We start from the raw sequence: 27,431 nt of genomic DNA, 5'->3' as shown, positions 1-27,431 counted from the left end.
CAGCAGAATGGAGCAGGGAGATCCCAAGGAAATGGCATGGATGAGAGTTCCCTGCAGTAGGGAGAGTCTTGCAGGAAAAGACAGATATTCTAACAGATGCCAACCAGAAGCCCTAAAGAGGGGAAAGAGAGAGGCCCATTCACCAGTCCCCAGAAATTGCGATAATCAAGACAAATACACTGAAATCCCCAGTTACCCATATACAGCTGTTGTGTAGTGGGATTGAGCATCACAGAAATGTGGGGAGAGCCAGAAAAGAGAGGTCTGCCAGAGGGGCTTGCCAGCACAAACAGCACCAGTCTCTTCATGTCACAACTCACTTGGGTTCTTGAAGGAACAAATGCCCCTAAACTGCTGTGGCAGACTGCAGAAGGTGCCCTGGCCAGAGCACACCGTGGGGCCATGCCAGGGCTCTCTATCTCTGTGGCTGCAAGAGCAGCAGGGAGTAGGTGGGCAGAGCTTCCAGGCTTCAAATGGACAGACTGCAGAGGACAGACTGCACGGTGAGTTCAAAGTCTGCTGAAGCATCTGCCAGAGTCAACAGTCCTCACTATACAAGAGCAATACTTGTACACCCCGAAGAATTGCATAAGGTCCTGACACCTTCTATGAAAAAAAGAAAAAAAAAAAGTAAGAGACTTAAGGTCCTTGCAGAGAGTATTTTAGCCCAAAACCCAACCACAGTGAGAGGCTGGAGACCAAACTGTCAGTTCATAATGCCAGTTCTGCAAAACCTCAGGAACTGCTGTGAACCACATGGGGTCTGTGGTTATTGGCAAGCAACACCCTTAATAAAATGTAATTTACAGCAAAGTGAAGAGTCCCCAGAGCGCTGGTACCTTTCCAGTTTCATAGAGGGATGGTTTGGCCTTGTTACAGTTTTAAAGGGCAACACAAAGGGTAAGCAAGAGCAAACATAAAAGAAAGGGTAGCAAACCACCAACACCTCATGAGCCTTTCCTTCCTTCTCCCCAGGAGTAACAACGCGTGGCTTCCGTCATGCAGACCCCACTGGAGCTCCACCACATGTGGTGCCACTCAGGACTGTTCCTCGCTAGCAGCCCTTGGAGTAACCTGCAAAAAGGGGTGGAAAGCAAGAACAGATCAAGCAAGAAGGCTGCCAAGAACAGGATGGAGCCGGTACTGCTGCTCACAGAAACACAGGCAGTTTTAGCAGGTCTCTGTCCTGCATCTTCTCAGCAGACAAGCTTGGAATCTGATTAATGATCCCTTATCACCAGCTGCGATTTTTGTGGATGATAATTTCTTCTGGCAGCAGGAAAAATTTAGAAGGTGCTCAAATACTGACAGAAGAGGCTACTGGGGCACTGGCTTCATCAGCTCATTGCTTTTCAAGCACATTTAATGCAGATTTTAGGGGTCATTATTTGAAAACTTAAATACTTGAAATCACTACAAATCATAGTAGCTTTCAAGAGCACTGATTTTCATTTGCAAGAATTTATTTTAAGCCACAAATTGTGCACTGCTTTTATGAAATCATGTAGATGTCCCTGCACATGATTTTAGCTGGAATCAGCGAGCAGACATCATCAGAGCACATTTTTACTGTCTGACATTCATTGTTCTCAGGCTGCATAAATAACATTCAAGAATGTACTTGTTTCATCACAGCTCTAAGACAAACTTTACATTCCCCAAAACAGCTAACCAGTCCCAAACGGGGGACTCTCACCCTACATGACTCTACTTACTTAGGGGATTTTCCACTTAGAAAGAGGCAGTCATAATTTATTTCTAAACCATAGTGTTTGCTTACATTAGAATCAGCATAAAAAATACTAACAACCACTTATGTCAGAATCTGTTGATAATAAAATCAGGCTTTATTATTATCAGTTATAATAAAATGTGATGCAATATGTAAGCATTTTGAGAGTTTAAAATCAATTCTCATTAACTGCTGTAGAGAAAAAGGATTTGATAACTTAATTGAAAAAATTCTATGTCTTTGGTGGGAGTGAAATTAATTGGTATTAGGTAAAATCCTGTAAAAATTGAAAGAAAAATCAAGTGGCTGTGAAAGAAAGACATTCCAGCCTTATCTGCAAGAGAAAGTGTTTACAGATCAGGTCTAAATGGACTCAAACACCGTGTATGTTCATTCAAGGTCTTCTGGAAATGTCCTGAAATAAAGTTTATACAAATAAAGAACATATTTGCTTTAAGTAACAGCTATAAAAGAAAGTACAGGAGGTACGTGCAAACCACCAGCAGAGTTCTGTTAACCCACCATCGGTGTCTCCTGCTTTGCATTCCACCCTATTCCCAGATTCACTGACCCCAAAAAGCCAGGGAAACCCTTAACTCAAAGGCCTGGTTTTATCTTAGCATAGTTTCAGAATATAAATTAATTAGAACTGTCTGCAGGTCAGTTACACCTCAAAACAACAATACCTTTCCTTAAAAACCTTAAGCCATTTCATGCCATGGAAATTCTCACTTCTGCATCTGCCCCAGCACCAGGGCCCCGAAGGAAGGAGCCTTCTCTCCCTGCAGGAGATGGACCCAAAGATGGGCACGGGCTGAGCCCTTGAGCTCACAGGGAAGTTCAGGTCAAGGCAGAAGGTGAACCAGGCAGTGACAGTCCATGGGCATCACAATGTCTGAGCTTTCTGTGCTGCCTTGAGGGTGCCATCAGTGGTTCTGCCCTCTCACAGCAAGAAATACTGCTGGCCAAATCCACACCTTCAGATTCTGCCTGGATGTGTCCCCAGCTCCAGCTTTGGCGGGGCAGGGCTCAGCACACCATCTGATGTGACCACTCAGGATGACCACTACTTCCCACTATTGCTCAAAACAAAGTGGTCTGGATTTCCCAGTGCCTTAGACAAGAAGCCTGGAAGAGGGCATTCCCTGTAACAATTAAACTGCCAGCCCAGAGACAAGGTACTTTAAAACCAATTTTTCCTTGTAACTTTCCAAATGTAAACCAATTAAATCTCAAACAACCCTCTGAGGTAGGTAAGTATCTTTTAATGTTTGTTTTACAGGCAGGAGAAAAGGGCTGATAGGGCAGTGAAGTGATTAGCCCAAGACCCCATAATGAGTCAGAGGGAACCTGACCCCTGGTCCCTTCTCACAAAACCCTGGACCACGCTCTTCCTCCTTGGGTCCAACATCTTCGCCAGGTATTTACAGCAGCTGGTGCACCTCTGGGTGCTTATTGCCTAAGGAGCACGTGGTGTAAAGCCGGAGTGGGGACTCGTGTGTCCCTCCCATAAGGCTTAGTGAAGAAAAGTGACATGAAGCTGATGAGTTATCTTTATTGTAGAAGCACGTTAAGACACAGCGAGGTGGCAGAGACTGCAACGGCATGCATGGGGCAGACCTGGGAAGACACCACGGAGTCCCCACAGCCTTTCGCCCTCCACCTGAGCAAGGACGGGCCCTGTTTGCTGCAGAAGGGGTTGAAGGCAGCTCTGGCAGTCCTGGGGACTTGGCAGCTCCCCTGATGATCAACATCGACTCTTCCTTTACTTGCCCTGTGGAGACAGAGGGCAGACAGTTCATTACTATAGTCCCAGAAGGCAAAGGGACATGAAAGAACCATGAGGAAACACCGAAGCTGCCCCCACGCTCTGCAGGGGTTCTGGGCCAGCCTGCCTCTCTGTGATGGGGGACAGCAGCTGCTTGCCAACATCCTCCCCACTCTGCAGGGACAGCCTGGCTGGGAAAAACAGAGCCAGGGGAGAAGGAGTGGGCAGAGCCCACTACTGCAAGTTCCCACAGACTCAGCCCCGCCATCCCATATCTGCAGTGAGAGGAGGAATTCTGCAGAGCCATCTGTCCCAGCCCTGCTGCTTGTCCAGCAAGGTAGGACACTCCAACCCTTGTGAAACACAGCCCCCAAAGGACAGGTTGGCCAAGCAGGAGTAAGTCACTGTCCCACTCTCCGTACCTTTGGTCACAGGTGATCCCTGGTGTTTGCTGGCAGTCTGAACTCCATTACTCCTGGAAAGGAAGAGCAAAAAATAAGTCCACTTGACCACTGCTGTGTGACACTGGTATCAGTGTGACAGCCCCTCAAGGCCAACTCAGTGCCCACGTGAGACAACTGCAGCAGAACCTGGCACAAGGACAGGCAGATTGGGCTGCTGCCAGCTGTGGAAAACAAGACTAATTTCAGCCTGAAGCTAGGTGCTTTCCACACCTATTTTCTAACTGGGAAAGGTCCTGCTTTTTGTCTTTTCTTATTTTGCCACCTCAAAAAGCAGCATGGCAAAACAGAGAGCATTGTAAGGAAACCGGGACTTGCTCATCTAGGAGTTTTCTATTTGTTAAGAAACAGGTTTAAAAAAATAAAAAAAGGAGAAACTGGATATCCCCTTTTTTCCCCTCACTTATTGACTAATGTGGGCAGACTGGTGACTACTGCCTGGGTGATCTGTGGAAAAACCTTTAAACTGCAAGACATGCAGCATTAAAAGTCAGATGTGCTGGAAAGACCCACAATCAATTCATCCATGTAACACAGCACTGCAGGACGTACCAGCCAGTTAACTTACAAAAAAAAAGATATCTAAACCCAGGATGCCAACCTACATTTCTCATCAGTAAAGCAGAACAGGATCAAAGGAATTCAGTTAAACCACAGACCTCCCAGGCAAGGTGGCAAGACCCAACGCTGGCCAGTGGGGACAGGCTGACTCTGCAGCAAGGTTTTCCACCTCAGCCGTGCACAGAAACACCCTTTAGTATCAGATCTCTATCAAACCATATTGCTCCCATCCCTTCCTACAAGCATCCTTCCCTGATGGCCATCAGGTTACCAGAGTTGTCAGAAACACATGGAAATCCAGCTGCAGCTTTGCAGGCAGGAGTGGATGCAGGCAAAGGGATGAGGCAGCTTGAACAGTCTCGGGTAACCCAGCACTCTCTATGGATATATTAAAAATACAACTCAAGGAAATATTACATTTTTTGGGTAACAATTTCTTATCTTCCTCCAAAGCATTTCATATTCTGCACATTCCAACTCTCTAAATCTATTTCTGATGCCAAAAGCACGGCTGGAAGCTGGTTTCCTCCAGGTTTTAGTAGCATTTTTCAGTGCCCAAGCCTTCAGCAGAAAGAAAAATTCATTATACTGAAAGTGAGCATGAATTTCAGTGCTGAAAATAGATTTGCTCTGTACATTGTTTATAAGCTCCCATAAATTTTCAGTTTGATCCTTCAGGTGACATAAAAAAAACTAAGAATAAATCATTGTGCATGGGGGTTTTTGTTTAACTTTTCTTACCCCTCAGAAAAAGCTTATCATTTCCCTTTTAATTGCATCCAACTCTCCTTGGAGTACTTAACACAGCTACAAGCTGTGACTTTCAGTAAATGGCATCCCCCTTTAATTGCAATGGCTTGAGAGCCGTAACAGCTTGGTAAAACATGAAACAGTAAGGAATTCCAGACCAGGCGCAGTTTTGTGGGAATCCTCTCTACTTTTCTGTTGCCACAGTGTACCCAGTCTCATTCTGTCTCGGGCAGTGTGAGCACAGTCACTAGCAGATTCAAGTACTGCCTGGTCTTCCTGTGCCCCCAGAATTCACAAGCCAACAGTGGCTCCCTCTCACTAAAAATCAAGACACAAAGGCCTCCAGTACCACCACAGGCAAAATTCTTTCTCTCTGCACTACAATTTCTTTGATGAAACAAAGTTTAGAGCACCCTGTTGCTTTACAGAAGAGGAGAAAAAGAGCCAGAATGTTTAGTTTTAGTGTCTTGGGGATCTGGGGGCATCCTGTCACTGAGCAAAGGAAGGCATGGCATGACTGCTCTCATATCTCATAGCTCCTTGTTGCCTACAAACCCATGGATACCACATTCTTATTCAGAAGTCAAAGCTCCATCCAAAACTTTACAGAACTTTTCTTTGACAGGTTCAATATTTGGATCACCTAAAGGTGACCTATTTCCCTTGGTACGAATATTCAGTTTCTAAAGAGTTCATGCCAATGAGGACAGTTGTCCCTGGGTGCCACAGGACAGCCTGTGAACTCAACAGACACAAACTGGGAGACACTGGCTGCAAATCCAAATGCTGAGACTGTCAAGCTTCCACTGGTAGAAGGACAAAGCACAACTGAGAAATGTTTAACTCATCTGCTATGTGGGATTGCATAAGATGTCAAGACCTTTCCAGAAAGTATGCCACCTAGTGACTAATTTTGATTTCCCAACCATCTACCTGGATATTACTTAGGGAAGGAGCCATTTATAGTTTACACAGTTGTGGTCTTCCTGGCCAAACCAAAGTCCCAGGAGGAAAGTCAGGTGTTTTCCCGTCACTTTCCTACCATACAGCCTAAGCAAAACACGGAGACTATACACAGGTTATATATTAAATCTAAGTCTCAACCTGTATATAAATATCCAGACCATGAACATCCATTTCTGGGGCTCTAACAATCCTGCCACAGATGGCAGAGGCCAGGTTGGCTCCCCAGCAGGCACTTGGAGTGAAAAATGGGATACTACACACAGCAAGAGGCACTTTCCTCCACACGTCAGCAACATTCCCATCCAGATAAACAAAAGGCGGGGAGGAAGAGAGATGGGGGCCCCAATACCTCTCTTCCCTCTCAACAAATGTGGCTGAAGAGCAGCTGTAGAGCATGGCTTTAATTATCCCACTGTTAATTGAACGAAAAGTTAACCCAGTTAACCTGCCAGCAGGGTCTAAGCGTAGACCCCCCAGCTACTGCTGAAGGGCACAGTGGGCAGTTTGTGACGAAGTGCCAGCTACTTCTCATTCTTCACTCCCCACTGTGGCTGCCTGGATTTGACCCCCACAGGCTGAGACAGTGCCAAAAGGGGAGTTTCACCAGAGGAAAAGATTGATGTTCACAGCCCAGCCGTGGCATGCCGCTTACCACTTCAGGGGCAGGCTCTCGGCACTCGCCTTGATAGTTTAATGTGATGAAGTTTGAAGCTCTCCTGCAAAGGGAGGACAAGACATTGCTTATTATTCACTTGCAACGCCACAGCTCTCTCTGCCATCAGCGTGACAGTCCTCTGTGGACTCCTTAATGCTTTGATGCTTATGGTGGCATTTATTACTCCCCAAACAATCTGTGATTGGGCAGAAAGGGAATAGGGGACCCTGGCAACTTGTGTATCTTAATTAGCTGTCATCAGATTAATCTCAGGCATTTTGATCTATGTTTGCTTAACAGCAAAGCACTGAGGACACACTTGATAGTGAGTCATGATGTATCAAAACAAACACTGTTCTGCAAAAGACACTCGGGAATGGTGGATGGCCCTGTATTAGTGAAATCTCTCCGCCTACTCACATGGCAGCTGAACACAAGTCACATTCATTTTTGTATGTTTTCCCATCAGTGCCACAGACTGGTTGTGAGGATTCACTGCAGAAAATTCTTCCACCCTTTACCCCGTGCAGAATTCGATCACAGTCCAGCTGAAGAGACAAAGAAATCGCATTTGGTGCTGATTCACTTGCAAGATCCTTCTTTACATGACTTAAAAGTGCTCATAAACCAAGCCCTGCATGGGGCCCCTCTGCCCTCTAGCATGTCCATCACACCTCCAGCCAGGACAGACTTGGAAAGAGATTGTGCCTCTTGTTGGACTAGCCAGTCAAGCTTTTGGGAATAGAGCCCTCATGTCCCACTCATCTAATCCACCTCAACACCATGGTCTTGAGCGGGTTTATTTCTCTCACTGTGGATCCATAAGAAGACAAACTTCTGCTACCTGTTCTTAGCCCTCCTTATCAGGGCTTTGATGCTGTTTCATCTCCAAGAATGAAGACGAAGCCCATTGGCCAAAATTAAGGAAAGACGTCTCCAGCAGACTGGTGCTGCCCGAGGGCGGTGCGACACGCACACAACTTCTGCCGCCCACTGCATCGACAGACACGAGCATATCTGAGCAGCTATGACTAATGAGGGGTGCCCTCTTGTTTCCTCTCAAGCATGGCAATGGGAACATTTAGGCACAGTTTTCCTTACAAACCACACATGGCACAGCCAGGACAAACTCACAGCACAAGGAGTGAGCTTTGGAGACCCCGAAAAAGCCTCTCACACCCTACCAGCAGAGCGGGGCGGGTGTTTGCAGAGTCATAGCAGATTTCCAACAGCAGAGGTCAGGGATAGCACAGCCTGTTCCCTGGCACACACAGCCCCTTCCTCAGCTCCGCCACCCACCACTGCTCCAGGCATCGAGAAAAGACCGAGACGAAAAAGTGACTAATGGGCTCCCAACCCCATCTCCAGGTGCTACAAAATATGTTGCTACGACTGCAAATGGTACAGTGGGACTGAGAGGGTATTCCACTTCCCATTCCACCTTGAGATGCAGCATTTAGCTCAAAAATGATGGTTTATCAATAGCCGTGGGAAGCACGACAGGGAAGGAAGGTTTCGTGCCAGGTGCTGTAGGGGGGTTTCAGTGATGTTGGGGTGCTGTGATAGCACCTGTTGGTTAAACATCACTTGTTAATTTCAGTAATGTGCTGCTTCCTCCCTCACCTGGGTAATTATTGGTGATGTGAAAGCAGACAATGCTGACCTTTGCAATCCTCTGCTCAATGCCTTCCTACGCACCAGACAGTGCTGCCTGCACCTCTGCCCAGGACAGGCGGCCACCCCACCAGCAGCCCCACATATCACAGGTGCCAGCAGCCAGTGCCACCACTCCTTTGGCTCTGGAGAACTGTGTGACAAAACCCACAGGTGGCCCTGGAAAGAGGAGAGGAGCAGATCTGCTCTCTGAATCACCTCTGGTCAGTCAGGCTCATCAGCATCCACTCCCCCTCCAGTGCTACCAGGAAATACCACTAAGCCCTGAAGCAGACTGGCCTCATTACACCTAATGCTTCCTCTGGAATGCATTAAAATTGCTGTACCTGAACTACCTACCGGGTTTTTAACTCAAATATCCCTTTTCTAAAAGCGGTCAGTGACAGAGGCTTCAGGGAGAATTAAGGCAATTGGTAGTAAGGTCTTTCCACCCATGGAAATACACTTCCTATGCCTTCCAAAATGTTATTTAAATTACTGTATGCAAACACCAGAGGAATTAAAACATCAGGTAATTTTTTTTTAACCATCCTACCTCTTGACAACACCCTGTGACAGTGAGATCCACAGTTTAGTCACCCTTTTTGCGGTAACTTATTTTCTCTTATTAGTTCATATTTTCCATTTTTAGCTTTGCTGGAACTATTCCATTTTCTTTCATGAGAAGGGAGAGCAGACACCCCCACCTTCTTCCCACATTATTCCGTACACACTTGTCATCTACCGCTCAGTGTTTCCCCCTTTAGCACTCCCTCCTCCTGCCAACCTTGTCCTCATGCCCTGGTCAGCTCCATAACCATGTTCTGGCCACGGCCTTTACCTCAGCATCTTCTCAACACGAAGGAAGGGAGGAGGAAGGTGGCACTTCTCAACCCAATTTGGCTACATGTGGGGCAGGCATCCAGCCTGAGTTCAAAACCAGCACCCCCATAGCTGATGTACTCCCATAAGGAGCCAAGCCCTTCCCACTGCTTCAGTGCCGGGTGATACAGGGACTGGCATCAGAGTACAGATACTTTCACTCATTCAAACCCTTCCAAGGACACAGGGCCAAGTGAGAAGTTTTAGGGTTACAGCAAGAACAGGAGCATCTGCTGAGAAAGGAGCAGGGGGGGCTCAGCACTGGCAGAGAAGCCTCTGTGGGAGAGGTCCCCATTTCTGCTCATACAGCTGCCATCCAAGGTGCAGGAGGTGGCTTTACCATCTGGGACTCATCGGTGTCTCTGCTCTGTGACTTGCGGCCAAGTGACCGGTTGCAGTTCCTGCCACGCTGAGCTGTGTTTCGTTGTGGGCTGGCAGAGAGAGCAAAGATACTGTTCATCACACCATCCTCCCAAACAGAGGGAGCACAGTGCAAACCCACCCTCCCCACAGCTCTGAGAGCTGTTTGCACTGTGACATCCACCCGCTCACAGGGATAGGAGAGGGCACATTCTACCGGGAAGGCAACCAACAGCAGGACAACCTTGCCCTGTGCTCAGCCCAAGTGTACCACCACCCCAGGGCTCTGCACCCTTGTGTCTGCTGGCATCACTTGGTGGAAGGGGGATTGAGGAATTGCACCAGCCAAAAGCAAGAAATCTCAGTGTTCCCCAGAAAAGGCTCTGAAAAAGCAGCAGCTGAGTCCTGCTCAGGTCCAGCAGCTATAAAACAAACAGGAGTGCCTGACCAGTGCCCAGAAAGCACGTGATACATCAGGCACTACCTCTGAGCTAGGGAATGAGGATGAGCCAGGGCTAACCCATGGGTGCACTGCCAGGAGTCAGGGTTTGCTGGACAAAGCGTCCTGAGAGGGATTCTGAACACAGCAATCACTGGTGCTTAGTACACAAAGTCAAGGCCAAAAAGGAGAAAGGATTGCATGAGAAACATGCCCCACCATGCCTCTTTCCCATCACCAGCTTAGCCAGTGCAAAGACATGCTGTACTGAGCACAAAACAGAACAACATGGACTTCTCCATCACAGACAGTGCTGTTTGTGTGCTGCCAAAACACTCCTGCTCCAATAAACCTCCTGACCATCCCTAGGAAAATGCATGTAGGTGGAAGGGGGCAGAAACCAGTGCCAGGGCTTGTAGTATGTGGGAAAGACAGGCTGCCAACCCAGGTGCTGCTGAACTCACCCTCGGCCCGTTGAGAAGGGACGTCTCTCATTTACACCCTGCCGTGAACCACCACAGTTCTTCTGCAAAAGGGGAAGGGTCACATTCAACAACCACAGAAACAACTTTTATACAACTAGAGAAGTGGCAAAGCTAAAGCAGCTCCTGCCCTCCCCCCCTCCTCCTCCCAGACCCAGAGAATTACAGTGCTGTAATTAGAGAAGCAGGTTTGATACGCTCCAAACCCACCAGATGATGTCATCCGATGGCTTACAGGATTGTGGAGAGTCTGGACCTGTCCTTTATCTCTCATATAGCATTACTGGGAAAGTGAGGGGCTGTTCTTTCAGGTCCAAATATGTCCAGTTTGTATGCTTACACCCAGGTCCATCCCACAAATGAGTGAGGCTTTGCAATATAATCTGCATCTCCCCCATCACTCGCTGGCTACAGCATCCTAAGAACCCTGATTACCCCTAAGATGACCACAGGCAGTCCCTGGCCACCCAGATCCCACAGACTCTTTCACTGAGCTCAATATAGGCTCTGAGCTCCATCTCACCTGGTTTGTCCTCTCTGAAGTGGGCAATCTGTTACGCTGGCCCGTTCCACCTCCTCTTTGAGCTTCCTTTTTGCTGGAAGAAGAGAAGAGGAGAAAAAAGGTAGTGCTATGGCAGCATGAGTGCCACCAGCACCCAGGGCTGCCCTGTAAGCCAGCATTATGCCATTAGGTACCACCTCCCCATCCACAGTCCTTGTTCCTGGTGGTCCTGTTCCTAATTCCCACCTCTAAGCCTTCTCCCTTCTCCTCACCATTCCCACTGTATGCTACATCCTGGATCCAGGTGGTTGCTTTCATATCAGGGCTGCTTCTGCATATGCTCTATGGGAGTAGAGAGAGAGCATCTGGAAGGCAAAGTACATGCATGGGAAACTCCTCAGGAGCTGCCCATGCCCAACAGTCCCCTGGGAAAGAGACCGCTCTCTGTCAAACTTGTTTCTCCTCCTCTACTCCACGCTGCTTCTCACCTGCCCCTGGGCCCTTAGCGCTGAAAGGGAAGCAGGAAGAGGGGCAATGGCTGCAGCCCTACTGTCAGAGCATCTCTTGGAGGGCCACTGGGAGTCAAGACTCTGCCAGGCATTGCCCAGATGCGGCTTCACAAGCAAAAGCTGCAGTTTTGCAGCTGGAGGTTTTCCCCCTTTGCTACTGTTGCTCAGAGGAAGCTGTACTCACAACTTGTCGGCACACATGAGACATTTGTTGGTGTGCTGCTTGCCAGAGGCATCCCGGACAGGGTCATTCTCCCTCGTGCAGGACAGTCGTCCACCAGCTTCAAACTGGGAGCGAAACTCACTGCAGTCATCCTGCAGAAGGAGGGCAGCAGTTTAGGGCACCCTGTCCTCCTCGTCTTATTGACTTGACCCTTGGGAACTTGGGGTTCCCTGCCAGGAAAGCATTGAACCATCACAAATGCATCCCAGGAGAGTCTGGGTGGGGGTGAGAGAAGAGGGTGTGCAGCACCAGCCACTTAGCATATAAACAGAGGAGTGAGTCAGAAAAATTCCAGATCCTTCTGCCTGCACAGCACGTGTTGGGGAGTTTTCTAGTATGGTCCAACTAATTATTATTCTCCTCATTGGGCTATCCAAAGCATGCCAGTGATGTGACCAATACGGTAATAAGTCACTCCCTCTTCTCCCAACATCCTTAATACATAGCTACAGCCTTTTCCCAGATAGTAGCTCAGATAATTTTCTTTACAAAGAGAGTAGTGTCCTCCAAATCAGCCACATTTTGGGATCAAAGTCAATATAGAAGAAGCAGTTAAAACATAAAAGCACAATGCAAACATACTTAATAGTCCACAGGCAGAGGCAGGTTGTTTGGAGAGTGGATCGTTAATTTGTTCCTTGTTCAAAATTGCTGCACAGAAACTGTGTTAACTTGCCCCTGTTATGTAACATGGAAACATTCGGCCCCCTAATTTCAACTATTTCACACACTACAATAGCCAGTTCCAAACAGCAAGTACAAAGGGTAAGTAACTGAATTTCACTTACTCTTTCCTTTTTACAAAAGAGGTTTTAACACTTGCAATTTTCTGCCCTTTTTGTGCACAGAGTTTTTGATAGCTTGCATGAAGGTCCCTAGCAGGTCACTGGTCTCGTTCTTTGCTTTGCTCAGAAGTTTATAGCACCTCCTCCTCTCTGCCAGCAGATTTCCCCAGTGTTGTCCCTCATCCCATCCAGAGCATCTCAGCCTCCATCTCCACAGCTTTCCCATGGCACTAACACTGGCAAACCACTCTGAGTGCAAAACCCCAAGTTTTCCTAGAGCCATACTAGCCGTGGGTAGGAGAGGTGATCCAGTGCAGGATGAGCCTGCTCCCGCTGTGCTCAGCAGTCACAGTGCATTACTCCCACCACAAATAAGTACTGCACCCACTTCAGAGGGGCTCTCAAAGAGCCTCGCTGTTTCTTCCCCACCACCAGCATGTGCTCACACCCCTGAGCAGTTCAGGCAATGCTTTTGCTCCATGACTCGCCCAGGAAAGCTCTCCCTGCCCCTCTTTGTCTTGTTCCCTGGGGCCAGCCCAGCTCAGCAGCCCAATCATCAGCCTTCAAGACAAATCTGCCTTCCCCAACAGCCTCTCTCAAACGCTCTCCCTTTGAACCAGCATTTCTGGAGCCCTGTTAACTTCTCGACCTCTGCTGCAAAAATCTCACTGAGTCCGAGTTGTGCATTTGCCTTTTTCGTGGCTTGTCGCATCCCTGACCCACTAATAAATGCAGAGCTTTCTTATCCTCTGTCACTTTTAACCAATGAGTATGAATTCTTATTAATCACTGACTGTGTGATCTTACAGTGCCATTACATTTTATCTTGTTTCTATTACTCCAGGCCTCAGTGGTATCCAATTAGTCTTGAGTGATCTGCTGATCCTCTTCCGCTGATACTGCCTCCCAGCTTTACCCCAAGCAAATTTCACTTATACTTCTATTTTCTGGTGCCAAAATCATTAGAAAAACACTAAAACAGGATTATCCCCAAGACTGAAGCTTAAGGGGACCGCACCAGTCCCTACTATAGCAGGAATCAAGAGGTAAGGATTGGAAAGCAACTATTTTCCACCCTTACAGAGCTGGTTTTGCCAGCAAAGCATCAGAGCACAGGGACATGGTGGCTGCAGCATGCCAGGGAAAAGGTGGTGAATGGCAGCTCCATGAGAACAAAGTTTCCAATAAAAAAGCTAAAACTGAACAACAGGCCTGGAGATAACACAAGGCTAAGCTTTCCTCCCAGAACACAATGATCTCTTAAGATGTGTAGAGTTCAGATTCAGTTTTCCACACATTTTTCTTTTTCACCTAATTAGCACCGTCAGCAGCACTGATGTCTCCACCCTCGAGCCCGGATTTAGGACAGTACAGCACAGCTGGTTTCCTACTCTGTTGGGGTTTGCCTGTACCTAGATCCACAGGTCAGTGGGACAGACCATGACATTCAGGCACAAGTTGTTTACTTGAGGGATTCAAGAGCATGAATAATAAATAGGGAGGGAAAGGAAAGTGGATCTCAAAATTAAGTCAGAGGAGACCGAGCAACTGCATAGAATAACATTGCCTTTTGTCTGTCTGGGTGGAAATCCAATAAAGTTCTATATTGACCTGCCTAATACTTTAATCTCACCTTATCTTTTCCTTGTCTGTTTTTAGATAACTTCCGCTCATTCTCCCTTTTGCTGGAAGAGAAGGAAGATGAGAAAGTGAATACCAGGGTGCTCCAGGGAGAAGAGGTTTTCCCCTTCATCAGCCACAGGAGGGGCAAGTGATTCTTTTTTGTTACTCACAACTTCTCTGCACACATGATGCACTTATTGCTGTGTTGCTTCCCAGAGGCATCCCGGACAGGGTCATTTTCCCTGGTGCAGGAAAGTTTCCCTTTCTTGAATAGATCCCGAAACTCCCAACAGTCATCCTGTACAAATACAAAAAGCGTGGGTTGACACCAATATGCTGACAGAGACGCATCTCCCACAAATCCACAAAGGATTATTCACCCAATGAAAAACATTTCAAGCACTATTTTATTTCTTTGAGGCATAACTTAATGGAAAACCATAGCACGCAGCATAAAACAAATAAATCAGTATGTTTAGATGAGCAGATCTGTCTTTTACATCCAGGGTAGCCTTATTTCTATTGCTAATAGAAAAGACATGCAAGAGCCTACCCAAAGGACCTAAGTTGTGCTCTAAGTATAAAATCTACAATTTCAGTGAATTTTAAATGAGAAAGTCAGTTTTCCCATATCTCGTGAGAGAACATACTATCAAGAATTTTAAAATTCATGCATAGTAAAAAGATGAAGCTGCAGGCATAAAAAAGTATAATCCTTGCACACCTTACATTCCCAGGTACAGGAGAGTAAGACGTGGGTGTTTTTACCTTCCACTTAACATGACGGTATGTGTTAATTGAACCCAAGCACTCTATTTCACAAAAGGCTTTTGTAGCAAAACCCACTTAAGCATTTCAGGCTGGCCTTTACTTTCCTCCGAAGAGCTTTCCTATAACTTTCAGGGCAGGTCTGCAGCATAAGAAACCCATGGTACATGTGAAATCTTTAGGTTCATTTATGCAGCACTTACAACCTTATCTGCCATGTGATCTGTAATACATTTTTTTCTTCACACTGTGTAGAGGAGATGGTTTGATAACTTATCCCAGCTCTGCAGATGGGGAAGTCAGGCCTAGAAAATTACTTGCCAAAAGCCAGACAGAAAATCTATGGCTTAACAAAGAAATTCAGTGTAGGTCTCTTCCTGGTGCTGTAAAACTGTCCTTCTGCCGTCAGGACCACACTTTGGCAAGTCAGGTGTTTAAAAAAGATCTCCCTTAGGACAGCCATGCTTTACAAAGCCTTTAATTTGCCCAGACACACAAGAGCTAGGAAGCTACCCTGCTTACCAGATGTAACATATAAATAAATAAATCACCGCAACCAACACTATCTGATGGAAACCAATTCACTCCAACCTAGAATAAAAACCCCAGGCTAAAAAGGCAGCTCCCTCCACATAAAGACCTGCTATCTAGAAAGGCAGCTATGGGTAAAAGAAACCAGCCAGGTGCATCGACAAGATAAACAAGGGACAATTAGAGCCAGCCTGTTCCCACACCCTGCCCTAGTCAGAGCACACATGCGCCAAACTTGCTATTAATTATTTGCCAGATACCAATGGTATGCCTTATAAACAGGCAGGTATCCTCCTTGGTGTGTACTCTGGGTCAGGCACAGACTGTATGTGCCATGTCAGTAATTGCCCGATTGGGACGAGATTGCCTGGGAGGAGCCGTGAGGAGTTTTGGTTTCTTTTATGCTTGTGGATGGCACAAAGCCACACACTCCTTCAGACCCTCTTCCCATGGCAGAGCATGTTTGCCCAGTTCTCATTGCAGGTGCATTGCTGGACCCTTTCCCATTCTCCAAGCCAGGATTTCCCACACTGCAGACAAGGAAGCGCACTTGGGAAGCGGGTCAGAGGTAGAAGACGCAAAGGTACTGCATCATCCTGCTCCCAGTGCGCCAATAAAACTGGCTTCAGCAGTGATGTTTCACCTCACCTTTCCCAAGGAGTTCACATTCCTGTCCACCTCTCCACCACTCCCTTTGTTTGAGTCTCTTTCCCTGCAAGAAAGGGAGGTGTGAGTGACGGAGCAGCTGCAGTCCTCGGATGCAAAGCCAAGACAGGTGGTGATTAAAGGCCAGTCCTGCCGACCCCACCTCCCCATTGCGCAAGGCAGCAGGATGGACCAGCACTGGGTGTTTAGCATCTCTGCACTGGGGGTGCCATCCTTTCTCCCTGCCTAATATCCAGGTCTCTCATCCTAATAAACACCACCTACAGAAATAAGAAACTAAATCTCTGACAGTTTTCACTCTGCATTTGCTCCTCACACCCCGTGGTGAGTCCCCACCATGTGATGAGCTGGAGAGATGGACTGGGTTCACAGGTTTGCTGAAGAGTTACTAACTGGTCTGACTGGCCCAGGACAACACAGAGACTCTTGAGAGTGGGCTCATTACTATGGGAAGAGAGGACAGATGGGCAGGATGGTCACTGGAGCCAGCAGGCAGCCAATACTCACAGCAGCCTTTGGCACATCATGCACTTGTTGAGGTCGCCTTTGCTATTCGGGCTCCTGAAGGGCTCCTTGGTGGTGGGACAGGAAAACTTCCCACTGCGCAGAAGTGACCAAATTTTCCTGCACTCATTCTGAAAAGCACAGAGGAGAACAGTCAGTGGAGGCTCCCATCAAGATCCTGAGAACAGTTCATTCCTATTTAATCTTTTTTGGGTGTGCTACATGCTCTCAAACAGCACTAGTTTGCTCACACCAGGCCTGGGGCTGCCACACTCCTGCCCATCCCTCACTACACATCACACGTGGTACAGGCTGTATCGAGAGCCCTGCTCACAGCTCCCAAGGCAGAAAAGACAACTAGGAAAGTCCAAAACCCATTGCAAGAATCATTAATCATGTGAAAATGAATACATATTTAAAGACTATATATTTAATTTGCATACAGATGCAAATTGCTACCCGCTGCAGGGAAGGACTCCATGTTACAAAGTCATTCAAGAGCAGAAAATACAGGCCTAGAAGTGCCAGAGGGATGCAAGAGGAATGAACGGACCAGAGTGACTGAAGAGCAATTCAGGTGCAAGACAAGCACAGAAAAGTACAACCCTCTCAGGAAGCAGAGCAGTAATATTATGTGATGCTGCAGCAGCCCTTCGCCTCGTCTGCTGGGTAACTGGAATGCAGACGAGGGAGAAGCAATGAACCGTTTAGTTATTTTTGGCTACTCCGTTTTCCGAAAGGATCTTTACCAAGGAGACCAGCTTGCTTGATTAAAACATGAATGGAACTGACTTCTCAGTCATTGAATCAAATTATTTTCTGGGACTCAAAGGACTTGCCTTAATTCTTTTAATTATGAAACTCAGGAATTACCAGAAGCAGGAGTTTCTGATGGATCAGAAGCTATATTATAAGATATCATTAAAAATATAATTCATGCCATTTCTAGCTTCATTTCATGAGATTTCCAGCCCAGAGCTGCTTGAATATGTTCTCAGCATCATGCACCAAACACACACTATCAGCTAGAGCCATTACTGTATTACAACAGTATTGTCTCTAAATATGGAGAGATTCACTGCTTTTTCCACCATTGAAAAAGCACTATGATGCCTAAGTATAGTCCTCCTAAATGACTTTGCTCAGAGCATGCATTAAGCAGTGTAAGTTGGCAAAACAAAAGGAGAATCAGAATAGAAAAGGTTGGACTCGCCTTAATCGAAGCTTGGCTGGCAACATCTGTGACAGAAAAACCAACAATGAAACCATACAAAAATCTTTGAAGGGAAATTTTAAAGCAAAAGCATTTAATTAAAATAATGCAGTTTCCTAATCTACCCAAATACCTCTCAATAAAAGCTAATCCAACGCATTATTTTACACTGATTGAAAGGACTGGGCATTAGAGAGTTTCTGGAACATTGTGCTTTTTGTTATTCAAATGCAAAAACACAACTATTTTTTTGTGCCTTTGTGCCCTCCTTTACTGTGTTACTTTTCTCAGGCTGTTTTTCCATTATTCTACATCCCTGCCTTGGTAGTTGTATCAACCTCACAAAATATTTTTGGCTTTCTTCACCATCACTTAAAACTGGGATATCAGAGCTAGGCCATACCGCTGTTGTTTGTCCAAAATGACAAATTCCTTTTCAAGGCCCATTCCATTTGCAATACCTCATACAAATTACTAAATTAATACTGAGTCAGCAGGTGAATAGCTGATACATATTTATTTCTACTAAGCCACTTAAAGCTGGTATAATATGTTTCATCCTCTTTTACATCATCAGTAGCATTGCAGGGAACCATCAAGAAATCCTCCATTATCTCTTTTTCAATGGAAACAGGCAGTAAATTGAAAGACCATTACATCAAACATAACTCCTGCTGAAGTCTCTCTATTGTAGCCAAATTATTGCAGCCATATAAAAATGCATTCCTTAGCAAGTGTTGACAAGAAATTACCATTTTTCTGAATTTACCAAAAATTGTATTACATTTGTGTTCAAAGTTGGGCTTTTTATGCAAAAATTCAGTCTGTTTCGAAATTGGTATTCTTTCACTTAGACAAATGGGGTTTGGGTTGTTTTTTTTTCTTAAACTGTTAATTCTATTAAAAATAGATGCTTTTACCTACCAATAAAACTTGACCGTTCTCACACACAAGAGAAAAAGCCATTATCAAGACGTTAAATCAATACATGTAGTGCAGCAAAAAAAAGGGTGGTCTTCTGTTATGCCACTATGCTTTTTAAACAACAAGGGCTCTAGTCCTTTATCCCACTGTTTTTATGGGATCTCCCAGGCTGCGTCCTCTGCCAGTCCCAGATTCAGCACAGAGAACATCAGAAGTTACTAACCTGAGAAGAAGCAGAAAAATGCCAGAGCAAGGACCAACGAGGCACCTTCTATTTTCATGGTGAGGGTGGCAGCTCTTTGCCTGTGTTGACTCTACTAGTGCATTGCTCAATGAAACCCAAAGACAGGGCTCAGGTCTGATCACATATATATAGGTGACCAGATTCTCCGCCTTCGTTATGACATAATCTTCCCAAGAACCATCATTAGCTGAAAAAACCAGTTTGGTGACACTACTCTAAATTCTAATGATCTCATTAACACAATTAATTTCCATAAGGATGGGACATATTTGAGTCACTCCCTGCATTTTGTCAAGGTAAGAAAATTATAAATAGATCATTTCAGATCCCCCACAGAGCCAGAGGGATTCTTGCCATCTTTAGGGTGGTTCATAGGACAGCAGGTACTCCAGTCAACACACCACTAATACCCTTTCATATCTCAACAAAATAGCTGAAAGGGCTTTATTTTAATAACGTGGCTCCAGAAGAGACAATAGGAAGGCCAGGTCACTCAAACCTCTGGAAGTCAGTTTGCTTTTATAAAAGCCTCTCAGTATGAACCTAAGGAGTAAACATTCAGGAAAGGTTGAAAAACATCAAGTTTGAGGCTTTATTGAAATTCTTTAGGCTTGATGCTACAGTTCACACAGTAGCTGTGTCAATGGTAAAACCATACTGCCAGATCCTTATCTTTTCCCTGTTGTCTTAAGAAAAAATTGCAGTGTTATTAGTGAAAACCTTTCCTCAGCCCAGGTAGGACTTGGCAGACCATACAGAAGCTGCTCTTTGAGGTACTCAGAGGTGTGTTGTTATTGATGCTAAAGGGTCCAGTGAAGCAGCCCTGCTCAGGTGTCTCCCAAAGAAGAGATAAGATGAAGGTAATCATCCTGTGCAGGGTTTCTCAGGAGATTCCAGAGAGGAAAATAAAAATGACATCAAAGTTTTGGAATGTGATTTACATGGGAAGAAGCTGTGTGCCTTGTTCTCCAGTGAAAAAGAGAAGAATTTGGAGAGAAAAGCCATTTGCAAGGTTTGAAAGAGGATAAATGAGTCAGTGAAGCAGAGCAGAGCGATGAGGGACTCAAGCACAGGCTGTGGCTGTGCAGAGAGGCAGATCACTACCATCTGAGGAAGAAAACATACTTCTGCATGACATATGTGTTTGGCCAGACAAGCCACCACAGCTCAGTATAAATCCTTGTAATAAACTGCTGCCACACGCTTCTGAGATTAGAACAGTTGTTACTGTTTACAACTGGAGCCAAAGCCAAGCAATTAGACTCCTACTTTAGTGTGTGGTCATCCTTAACATTTCTCCTCAACTCAAAATGAAATCATGTGCAGGTTCACACAGTGGAGAGTTTGGAACAGAGAAGTAAACTGCCTGAGGTCATACAGATGGTTCATGGCAGATGTGAAGAGCTGTGTGTTGTCCTGAATCATAATTTCTGTATGCATATTTGGGTGTGGAATTAGAGGGGAGGCCAACAGGAAGAGAATAAAACTAAGCTGATACAGCATGTGTCAGTAAATCCTTGGGAGAACTGGAAGAGAAAAAGCAAGAAAGTGTATGGTAGTTTAAAAGTGGTTAGAGCTGGGAAATCTATTTGAAGGACAAAAACAAAAGATGTTATTTGTTACTGAAGTGTCTGTCCATGAGTCAGCCATGAGGTGGGAGGGTTTGGGAAGGGGAAATACATTTTTAAAACGGGTTTTGTTTTTTAAAATTTTCAATCCTCCAAAAGCTCCATTTCTACAGAGAAGTAAAACACCAAAAGCTCTATTCCTACAGACAAGTGAAACAATTCCCTGATTTAAGACAAGCTGGCTGATTGCCCTGTTCCTGAAGAAAACAGAGTGGGTGCCATATCTGGTCAGACTGGCCAGGTGAGAGCAGGTCCCAGTCTGGCAGTGTAGAGAGAGATAAGGAAAAGAAGAGAGAGATCTGGGTCCTGACCCCACACTGGCCCTGTGACTACCCCATCTTTCTCCCATATTCCCACTATAGCAGCATCCTGTCCACCAATTATACCCATATCAACATGTGGGAGAAGGTTGGAATGGCCCGAACACACCTTGATACCAAAACCATATTCAGTAACAAAACTCTAAGGGGGAAAAAAAAAAAAAAAGAAGGATTTCCATCTTAATTACTACTGCATAACTACAACTTCCAAAAAAAACCAGCAATGATATGAAATGTGAAGTAAAGGGATGGAGAGAACCCAGCAAAGCCATATGGTTTGAAGGATTTGCGTGTGTGTGCTTGAGTTACACAAACCTGAACAGAATAATGAGGGATGACAGCAAGAGTGTATTAAGCATAAACCTTGCCTGACTCACTTGATTGCCTGTATTGACCAATTTACACTATATTGATCAATTTACACTATAAAGTCTCAATCTTGCACTGGAATCCAGACAGCTCATTAATTTCCATAGGAATTTGTATTGGAGATTTGGATCTGTAAGAGAGATGATCCTGATGCTTTAGCAATGCATTTAGGATAGCACCTTGCTAATCTTAATTTAAAAAGTTATGCCAAACAGCTGAAGAGCAATATGCCACTGAGAAAAGCAGCAGAGGGCAAGAAGAGATATTGCAAAGATTCTTTTGTTCATGTCTCAGTTAAAATTTTGGAAAAGTAAACAGCATATAATGATGCTATCCCTGGTAGGACAGCTCTCACTGGGTCTATTTTTCACCACATTCTGCTAAAGAAACAGGAATCAGGATAAAAATAATCATGAAGGAGCAACTATGAAAATGCAGGAGAAAATGGGAGCATAACATGAAATTTAGGGAAACTCTCATCTGCTGAAAACCCAAGAGACTATGAGGAGTCCCAGGGACAAAATCCTAAAGCCACCAAGCTGGGCCAGCACTGTGGTAAGCAGGACACAGCCACAGGGGCCATTCACCTCTTCCCTCTCTAGGGACACTGAAGGAGGAGAATGGGGGAGTCCAATAAACAACCAAATGATTCACACCCCAATTAGTGATGTACACTCCTTTTTCTATGAAAATTCTCCCCTTTTCTGACGTTCCCACATTTCACTCCTTCACAGCCTGTGCCTGCACAGGAACGTATCTATGGAGAGATAAAAATAATTGAGATGCCTTGTCCACTCAGGAAGTTGTTTTTCTTCCCATTAGTGACATGTTTTGCAGACAGGATCACCACCTTCCTAATGGGTTTAGCATCACTTAGGGATATTTTTATCAGGGAAAAACATCTTGGCAGTATAACTGGTTGGGGGCGGGGGTTGTTTGTTTATTTTGGAGGGGTAGGTGGGTTTGCTTTTTTTTTCAGGGGGTGCAGGGGGAGAGGATGGGGTGAGGGTAGGGTGGGTTTGCTTGGGGATTTTTTTGATTGGTTGGGTTTGGGGCGTTTTTTAAACCATTTGTGCTTTCTTTGGTAGCTCTTCATTGTTTGACTGCCAGTTTCCAGCAGAACTTCAGAGACACCCATTTTTAATCAGTTTCTCAGCATTAACACTTTATATTCAGAGCAAACGGCCCCTCGCAGCTCATTTTGGGCTTATCTGCAGCTGCCAAATAAAAAATACCAAGGGTAGGTTATTATGCTGCTCCCCTAACATCGAAGCTAACACAGCCTTTTGAGCAGCATCTGCAGAAGTGCTGCCCACAGGGAAGGTCTGTTCTGCACATCTTGCCTAAAGCCTTGGAAAAGGAACCACCTCTGCTGGCAACCACCACGTCAAGATGGTTCCCTGTCCAAGATACCCAATTATGCACCCATCCTGGGCTGCACTCTGCTGCAAGAGCAGTTACAAGTCTCACCCATCTCCTGTGTGCAGCCTGGGAGGTACCTCATCCACACACATCCTATGGAAGAGCAAGGTTTATGACACTGGACAAAGCTCTTTGCCCTCATGCCCTCCTGTTACCAAAATCCAAGTGCTGATCAGCCAACAAGCCAGTAAGCCCCAAGCCAATGGAAGTAGGCTTGAGTTTCTGGACTGCAATAGCCACATGCCTAAGAGTTCCCCTGTTTGTACGTTCTGTTGCTGCAGCTCTCAGGTGAGAACTTGAGAGAAACAAGTTTATGTCACTTGAAATCCCACTGTCACTAGAGGTACCCACAATCTACAACACAGTCTCTTCCCTTCAGCCAGGACAAGCTCCCTGAGCCCAAAGCAGAGTCTGCCCCAGTGTGAAGTCCTTCCCAAGAGGCTGCTCAATTCCCACCGCGGTGCTGGGTGTGCAACCAACCCATCTGCTGACCCTTCACAACACCTGGCTGCATCCCTGCAAATGCTGCAGTGGAGGGTGTTAAGTCCCAGCATCCTGGTGCACCACTCCCTCTCTGGCAGCTCACCAAGGAGGATGAATTGCTCAAGTCCAGGAGAGGAATGATGGGAACTTCCCAATTTCATACACCTCTGAGAATCAGGTGCACAGTGAGTGCTCTGCATCCTAGAGCACAGGAAGCCTCAGCAAAAATCATTTCAGAAACACACCTAGAGCACAGCAGTAGTCTTTACTGAAGAATAAAACAGACTCAAAAAAAACCCCAGAATTGTGTGTTTAGTGAACTTACTATATCAAAAGGAAAGAAAAGGGATAAACTTAATTTGGAACAATTGATTTGCAAATCTCTGTGCACTAACAGCATTTAAGAACTTTCCCTAAATCCAGCATCTGCTGCAACCTCCTCTGGACCCAGTGCCTCATAAGTTACACTCTTCCCCGTCTCCAGGTTTCCTTTCTTGCCAAAATCCACCGTTTTAGTTCTGATCTGAAAGTCACAGAATGTATCTTGGGTTATGGACTGTCTGACATGCCACTTGTACATCCTCCAGCACATCCTCCTGTGTCTCCTTGTCACACCTGCAATGCCATGGCAGCAATTCCCAGCCCTCTGTGCTTGAACCAGAGCATGAACCTCATCTTTGCAACCCTTTCCAGGCCGTGAGCCACCATGACATGTAGCTGACTGTCCTGGACAGGCCTTTGCCTCTGCTGATGTGGCTTGACAGTGCCAGGGAGGAGGGGGAAATGAATCAGGAAGTGAGCAACAGCAAGAGGTGTAGGTCCAAAAGGCAACTTTGGAAGATCACAATAATAGCATGTAACACATACCATCTTCAAAGGACTAATGAATCCCTACAAGGTTCCCCTATTATTATTTGCATTTCATAGATGAATACATTAAGATGCAGAAGGCTGCATTATCCTCTGGGTCACACCTAATTCAGTCTATTCATCCCTGGTCTTATACTGGAACTCATCCCTGTGGTGCGAGAGATCCTCCCATGAGTCAAAACAACAATGCTATCTCTCAGGCAAGCCTGGTACAGGACTCACTAGTGTGTCTAGGGTCTGGTTTGCACAGCACACCAGACTGACTGGTCCTATTGATCTCTCCTGACCTTGAAAACTGATTAACTTATCAATTCTCCTTCCCTTCCATCAGGTTGAGCAGTACAAGCAGCTCTGGCTTACTGCTGGCTTGATTTTTTTTTTTAAACGTACTTTTTCCTCTAGATGTGAAATACAAGACAGAAGAACCCTGGGGAGAGATGCATCTGAGTGTGTAACACACCATCCAGTCTCATTCCACCCACCAGTCTCAGTCAGGCTGTGGAAAGGTCCCACCTTCCAGCCAGGAGCTTCCCTGCAGCTCAACAACTTTTGTTCGCAGAAGAATAAAGCTGCCCTGGGAAACAATGCTCACTGGGAGAGCAAAGCTGCTCCCCAAGCTATAACTGATGCCATGTGGGGCTGGGGATGCTGGAACCAGTCTCTGCATTCAGAGGGAGATCCAGCATCGAAGCAACAAGCTCTCCCTGCTGTCTCTGAGGAAGCAGCCTGCCATTCCCACTGTCAACACTTCACAGGGCAGTATTTTTCATTGAAAATCGTGAGGCTGGAGATGGCAGGAGTCGGGTTTTGATCTACAAGGCCTCAGTAAATAACATCTGCATCCATAGCAAAGCACCATGACATCCCGTTGGAACTGCCAAGGACTTTCAGCCTCTGAAGGCCACCAAGATCTGTGCTTTGATAGTCCTTACCAGAGCCAGCTGATTTCACCGCTGGTATAACAGTATTTGTACCTTAGATAAGGGTAATCAAAATCTCATCATTCAGGGTGTAAACTGATCGCCTGCAGGGGTTAGAAAGGAATTTTACTTCATGTGTAGCATTGCATAACTGCCTGGATTCACTGTGGGTATTCTCCAGCCTCCGCTGAGCACCAGCTGTGGACCACAGCTAGAAGTAAAGCATGGCACACCGGCTGGAAACCCAGAGTGGTCATGCAAAAAAACACAGTCTTATTGTTTGGGAACAAAGTAGAAATTTTTCTGACTCTGGCTTCAACTCACATATGGAAATGAAAGACAATGACTGTCACTGGGCTACTGAAACAGCAGAATTTCAAGAGAGGAAGAAAAATCTGTCCTGAGATCATTTTCCCATGGACGGTAAGGAGAGTGCCAGGAGAGCACAGTGCACAAAAGATTATGCAATAACCTGCCCACCAGTAAGGACTGAGCCCCTCCATGCCACCCAACAACCTTCACCCCCCAAACACCCCCACCTGAACAGCAAGTGACAAGAACATAGTGTTTCTCTCTCTGCAAAATTATTATTTATGTTTTATCAGCAGCCAAGGCTCTATAGTGCTGGAATCAGCCACAGGGTGTGGTGGCCTAAGTGCCCGTACCCATGGCTGCAGTGACAGCAGGAGGCCAAAAACAGGCCCCATGTGGGCGTTGGTTGCTCTTAGATTATAGTATCACCCCACCCCACTCTCCTAATTGCTCTGTGAAACTGATCTCTGCCCTATCCCATAACCAGCCTGATGCAGGTGCCTTGAGCTGGAGTGTGATCCCCTAAGGCACCAGTGGTTCCTCTAAAAGAGCCCACAGGAAGATTAGATCCCAATTTTCCTTGCTGTGTAGAAGGTAACTGAGAATAAGGCATTTCTGTGCATGCACATGACAGAAAGCCAGTGTCATTGCTAGAGGCATCTTCTGCCATGGATTGCAACTGGAACTGCAACTCACTGAGGATAGTTTCCAAAGAAAACCATCAACTTTTCACAAAAAAAAAAAAATAAAAATAAAAATCAGCAACTACAACCTAAAGTAAATACATTTTCACGAAAACTATGGATTTTCCATAAATTTCATTTTCCGATACCTAAAGTGATGCTACAAGAAAGCTGGAGAAGGACTTTTTACATGGGCATACAGTGATAGAACAAAGGAGAAGTGGCTTTAAACTGAAAGAGCTTAGGTTAGATATTAGGAAGAAATTGTTCACTATGAGAGTGGCAGGACACTGGCACAGGTTGCCTGGAGAAGTTGTGGCTGCCCCATCCTTGGAAGTGTTCAAGGCCAGGTTGGATGGGGCTTAGAACAACCTGGTCTAGGGGAAGGTGTCCCTGCCCACAGCAGGGAGGTGGAACTGAATGATCTTTAAGGTTCTTTCCAACCCAAACCATTCCATGATTTTGTGGTCTTCTGTTTCTCCTTCCATATCCCCCAAATTTAGGGGAGAGCATACAACTGATGAATATTTGCAATTGATCAAACCCCCCTATTTTTAAATTGAAAGCTGCAGAATATCTTCAAGGCACCCATCACTATTCAGTCACTGTACTACCTTCCCCCAGTGTGCTGGTGATGTGGCAGTACCTGGGAAAGAGGAGACTTGTCCTTTTATGTGAGATGTAAAAAGGTTTAAACACATTTCTTTGTGAAATGGAGGCACACTGCCAAACAGCATCATTACATTCAATAGCATCATTCTGGTTGCTGAAAGAATAGTTCAGCCTTAAAGATAATGGCACAACCCTTGATGCTGCAGAGAGGAATCACCAGAAATGCACTGGGATGTTAAGGAATCACTTCAGGTCTAACACAGTTAAAGCACTTCAATTTAGTCCTCACTCACACACCAAAGCCCAAGTTTCATGCATTCAATATGTAACCCTGGAGCCTACTCCTCTGTGCTGTGGTCAAGTACTCCAGAGTACATGTCTGCAAACACTAAATTCCTTGCAAGTTTGTACCTGATTTTCAGCTAATACACTCACTACTGACCTAATACTCCCCGTGCTTTGGTGGGAGTGCTTGCCAGGCCCTTTCTGGCAGCAGCACTAGGACACCATGACAGATTCCAGCTTGCATGGTTTCTCCTGCACACAAACATGACACTCATGACACAGAACTGTTATCCCTGAAGCAGGAATGTGCTCACCATGGGAAGTCC

The 27,431-nt window shown here is 45.8% G+C and overlaps 2 protein-coding genes across 2 annotated transcripts; both read right to left on the bottom strand.

Annotated features, from left to right (window-relative positions):
- Positions 1-3,009: 3,009 nt before the first annotated feature.
- On the bottom strand, positions 3,010-9,917 carry LOC113947293 (serine protease inhibitor Kazal-type 9-like). The gene is made up of 5 exons (XM_027643704.1): positions 9,769-9,917; positions 7,314-7,441; positions 6,891-6,954; positions 3,923-3,975; positions 3,010-3,506 (listed from the first exon to the last, which is right to left on the bottom strand). Exons 1-4 carry the CDS (start codon positions 9,886-9,888, stop codon positions 3,970-3,972), a joined length of 318 nt encoding a protein of 105 aa, XP_027499505.1. The 5' UTR covers positions 9,889-9,917; the 3' UTR covers positions 3,010-3,506; positions 3,923-3,969.
- Positions 9,918-10,687: 770 nt separating this feature from the next.
- LOC113947181 (serine protease inhibitor Kazal-type 5-like) lies at positions 10,688-25,920 on the bottom strand. Its single transcript, XM_027643503.1, has 8 exons — positions 25,879-25,920; positions 16,824-16,951; positions 16,299-16,362; positions 14,522-14,649; positions 14,362-14,413; positions 11,905-12,035; positions 11,233-11,305; positions 10,688-10,753 (listed from the first exon to the last, which is right to left on the bottom strand). The coding sequence occupies exons 1-8, from the start codon at positions 25,918-25,920 to the stop codon at positions 10,688-10,690; spliced, it is 684 nt and encodes a 227-aa protein (XP_027499304.1).
- Positions 25,921-27,431: the final 1,511 nt, after the last annotated feature.

This window comes from Corapipo altera, unplaced genomic scaffold (genome assembly GCF_003945725.1).
Source record: "Corapipo altera isolate COAL_440 unplaced genomic scaffold, ASM394572v1 75, whole genome shotgun sequence".
Taxonomy (NCBI): Eukaryota; Metazoa; Chordata; class Aves; order Passeriformes; family Pipridae; genus Corapipo; species Corapipo altera.
The sequence above is the reverse complement of the archived record's forward strand: the minus strand, read 5'-3'. Positions and strand labels throughout refer to the sequence as shown.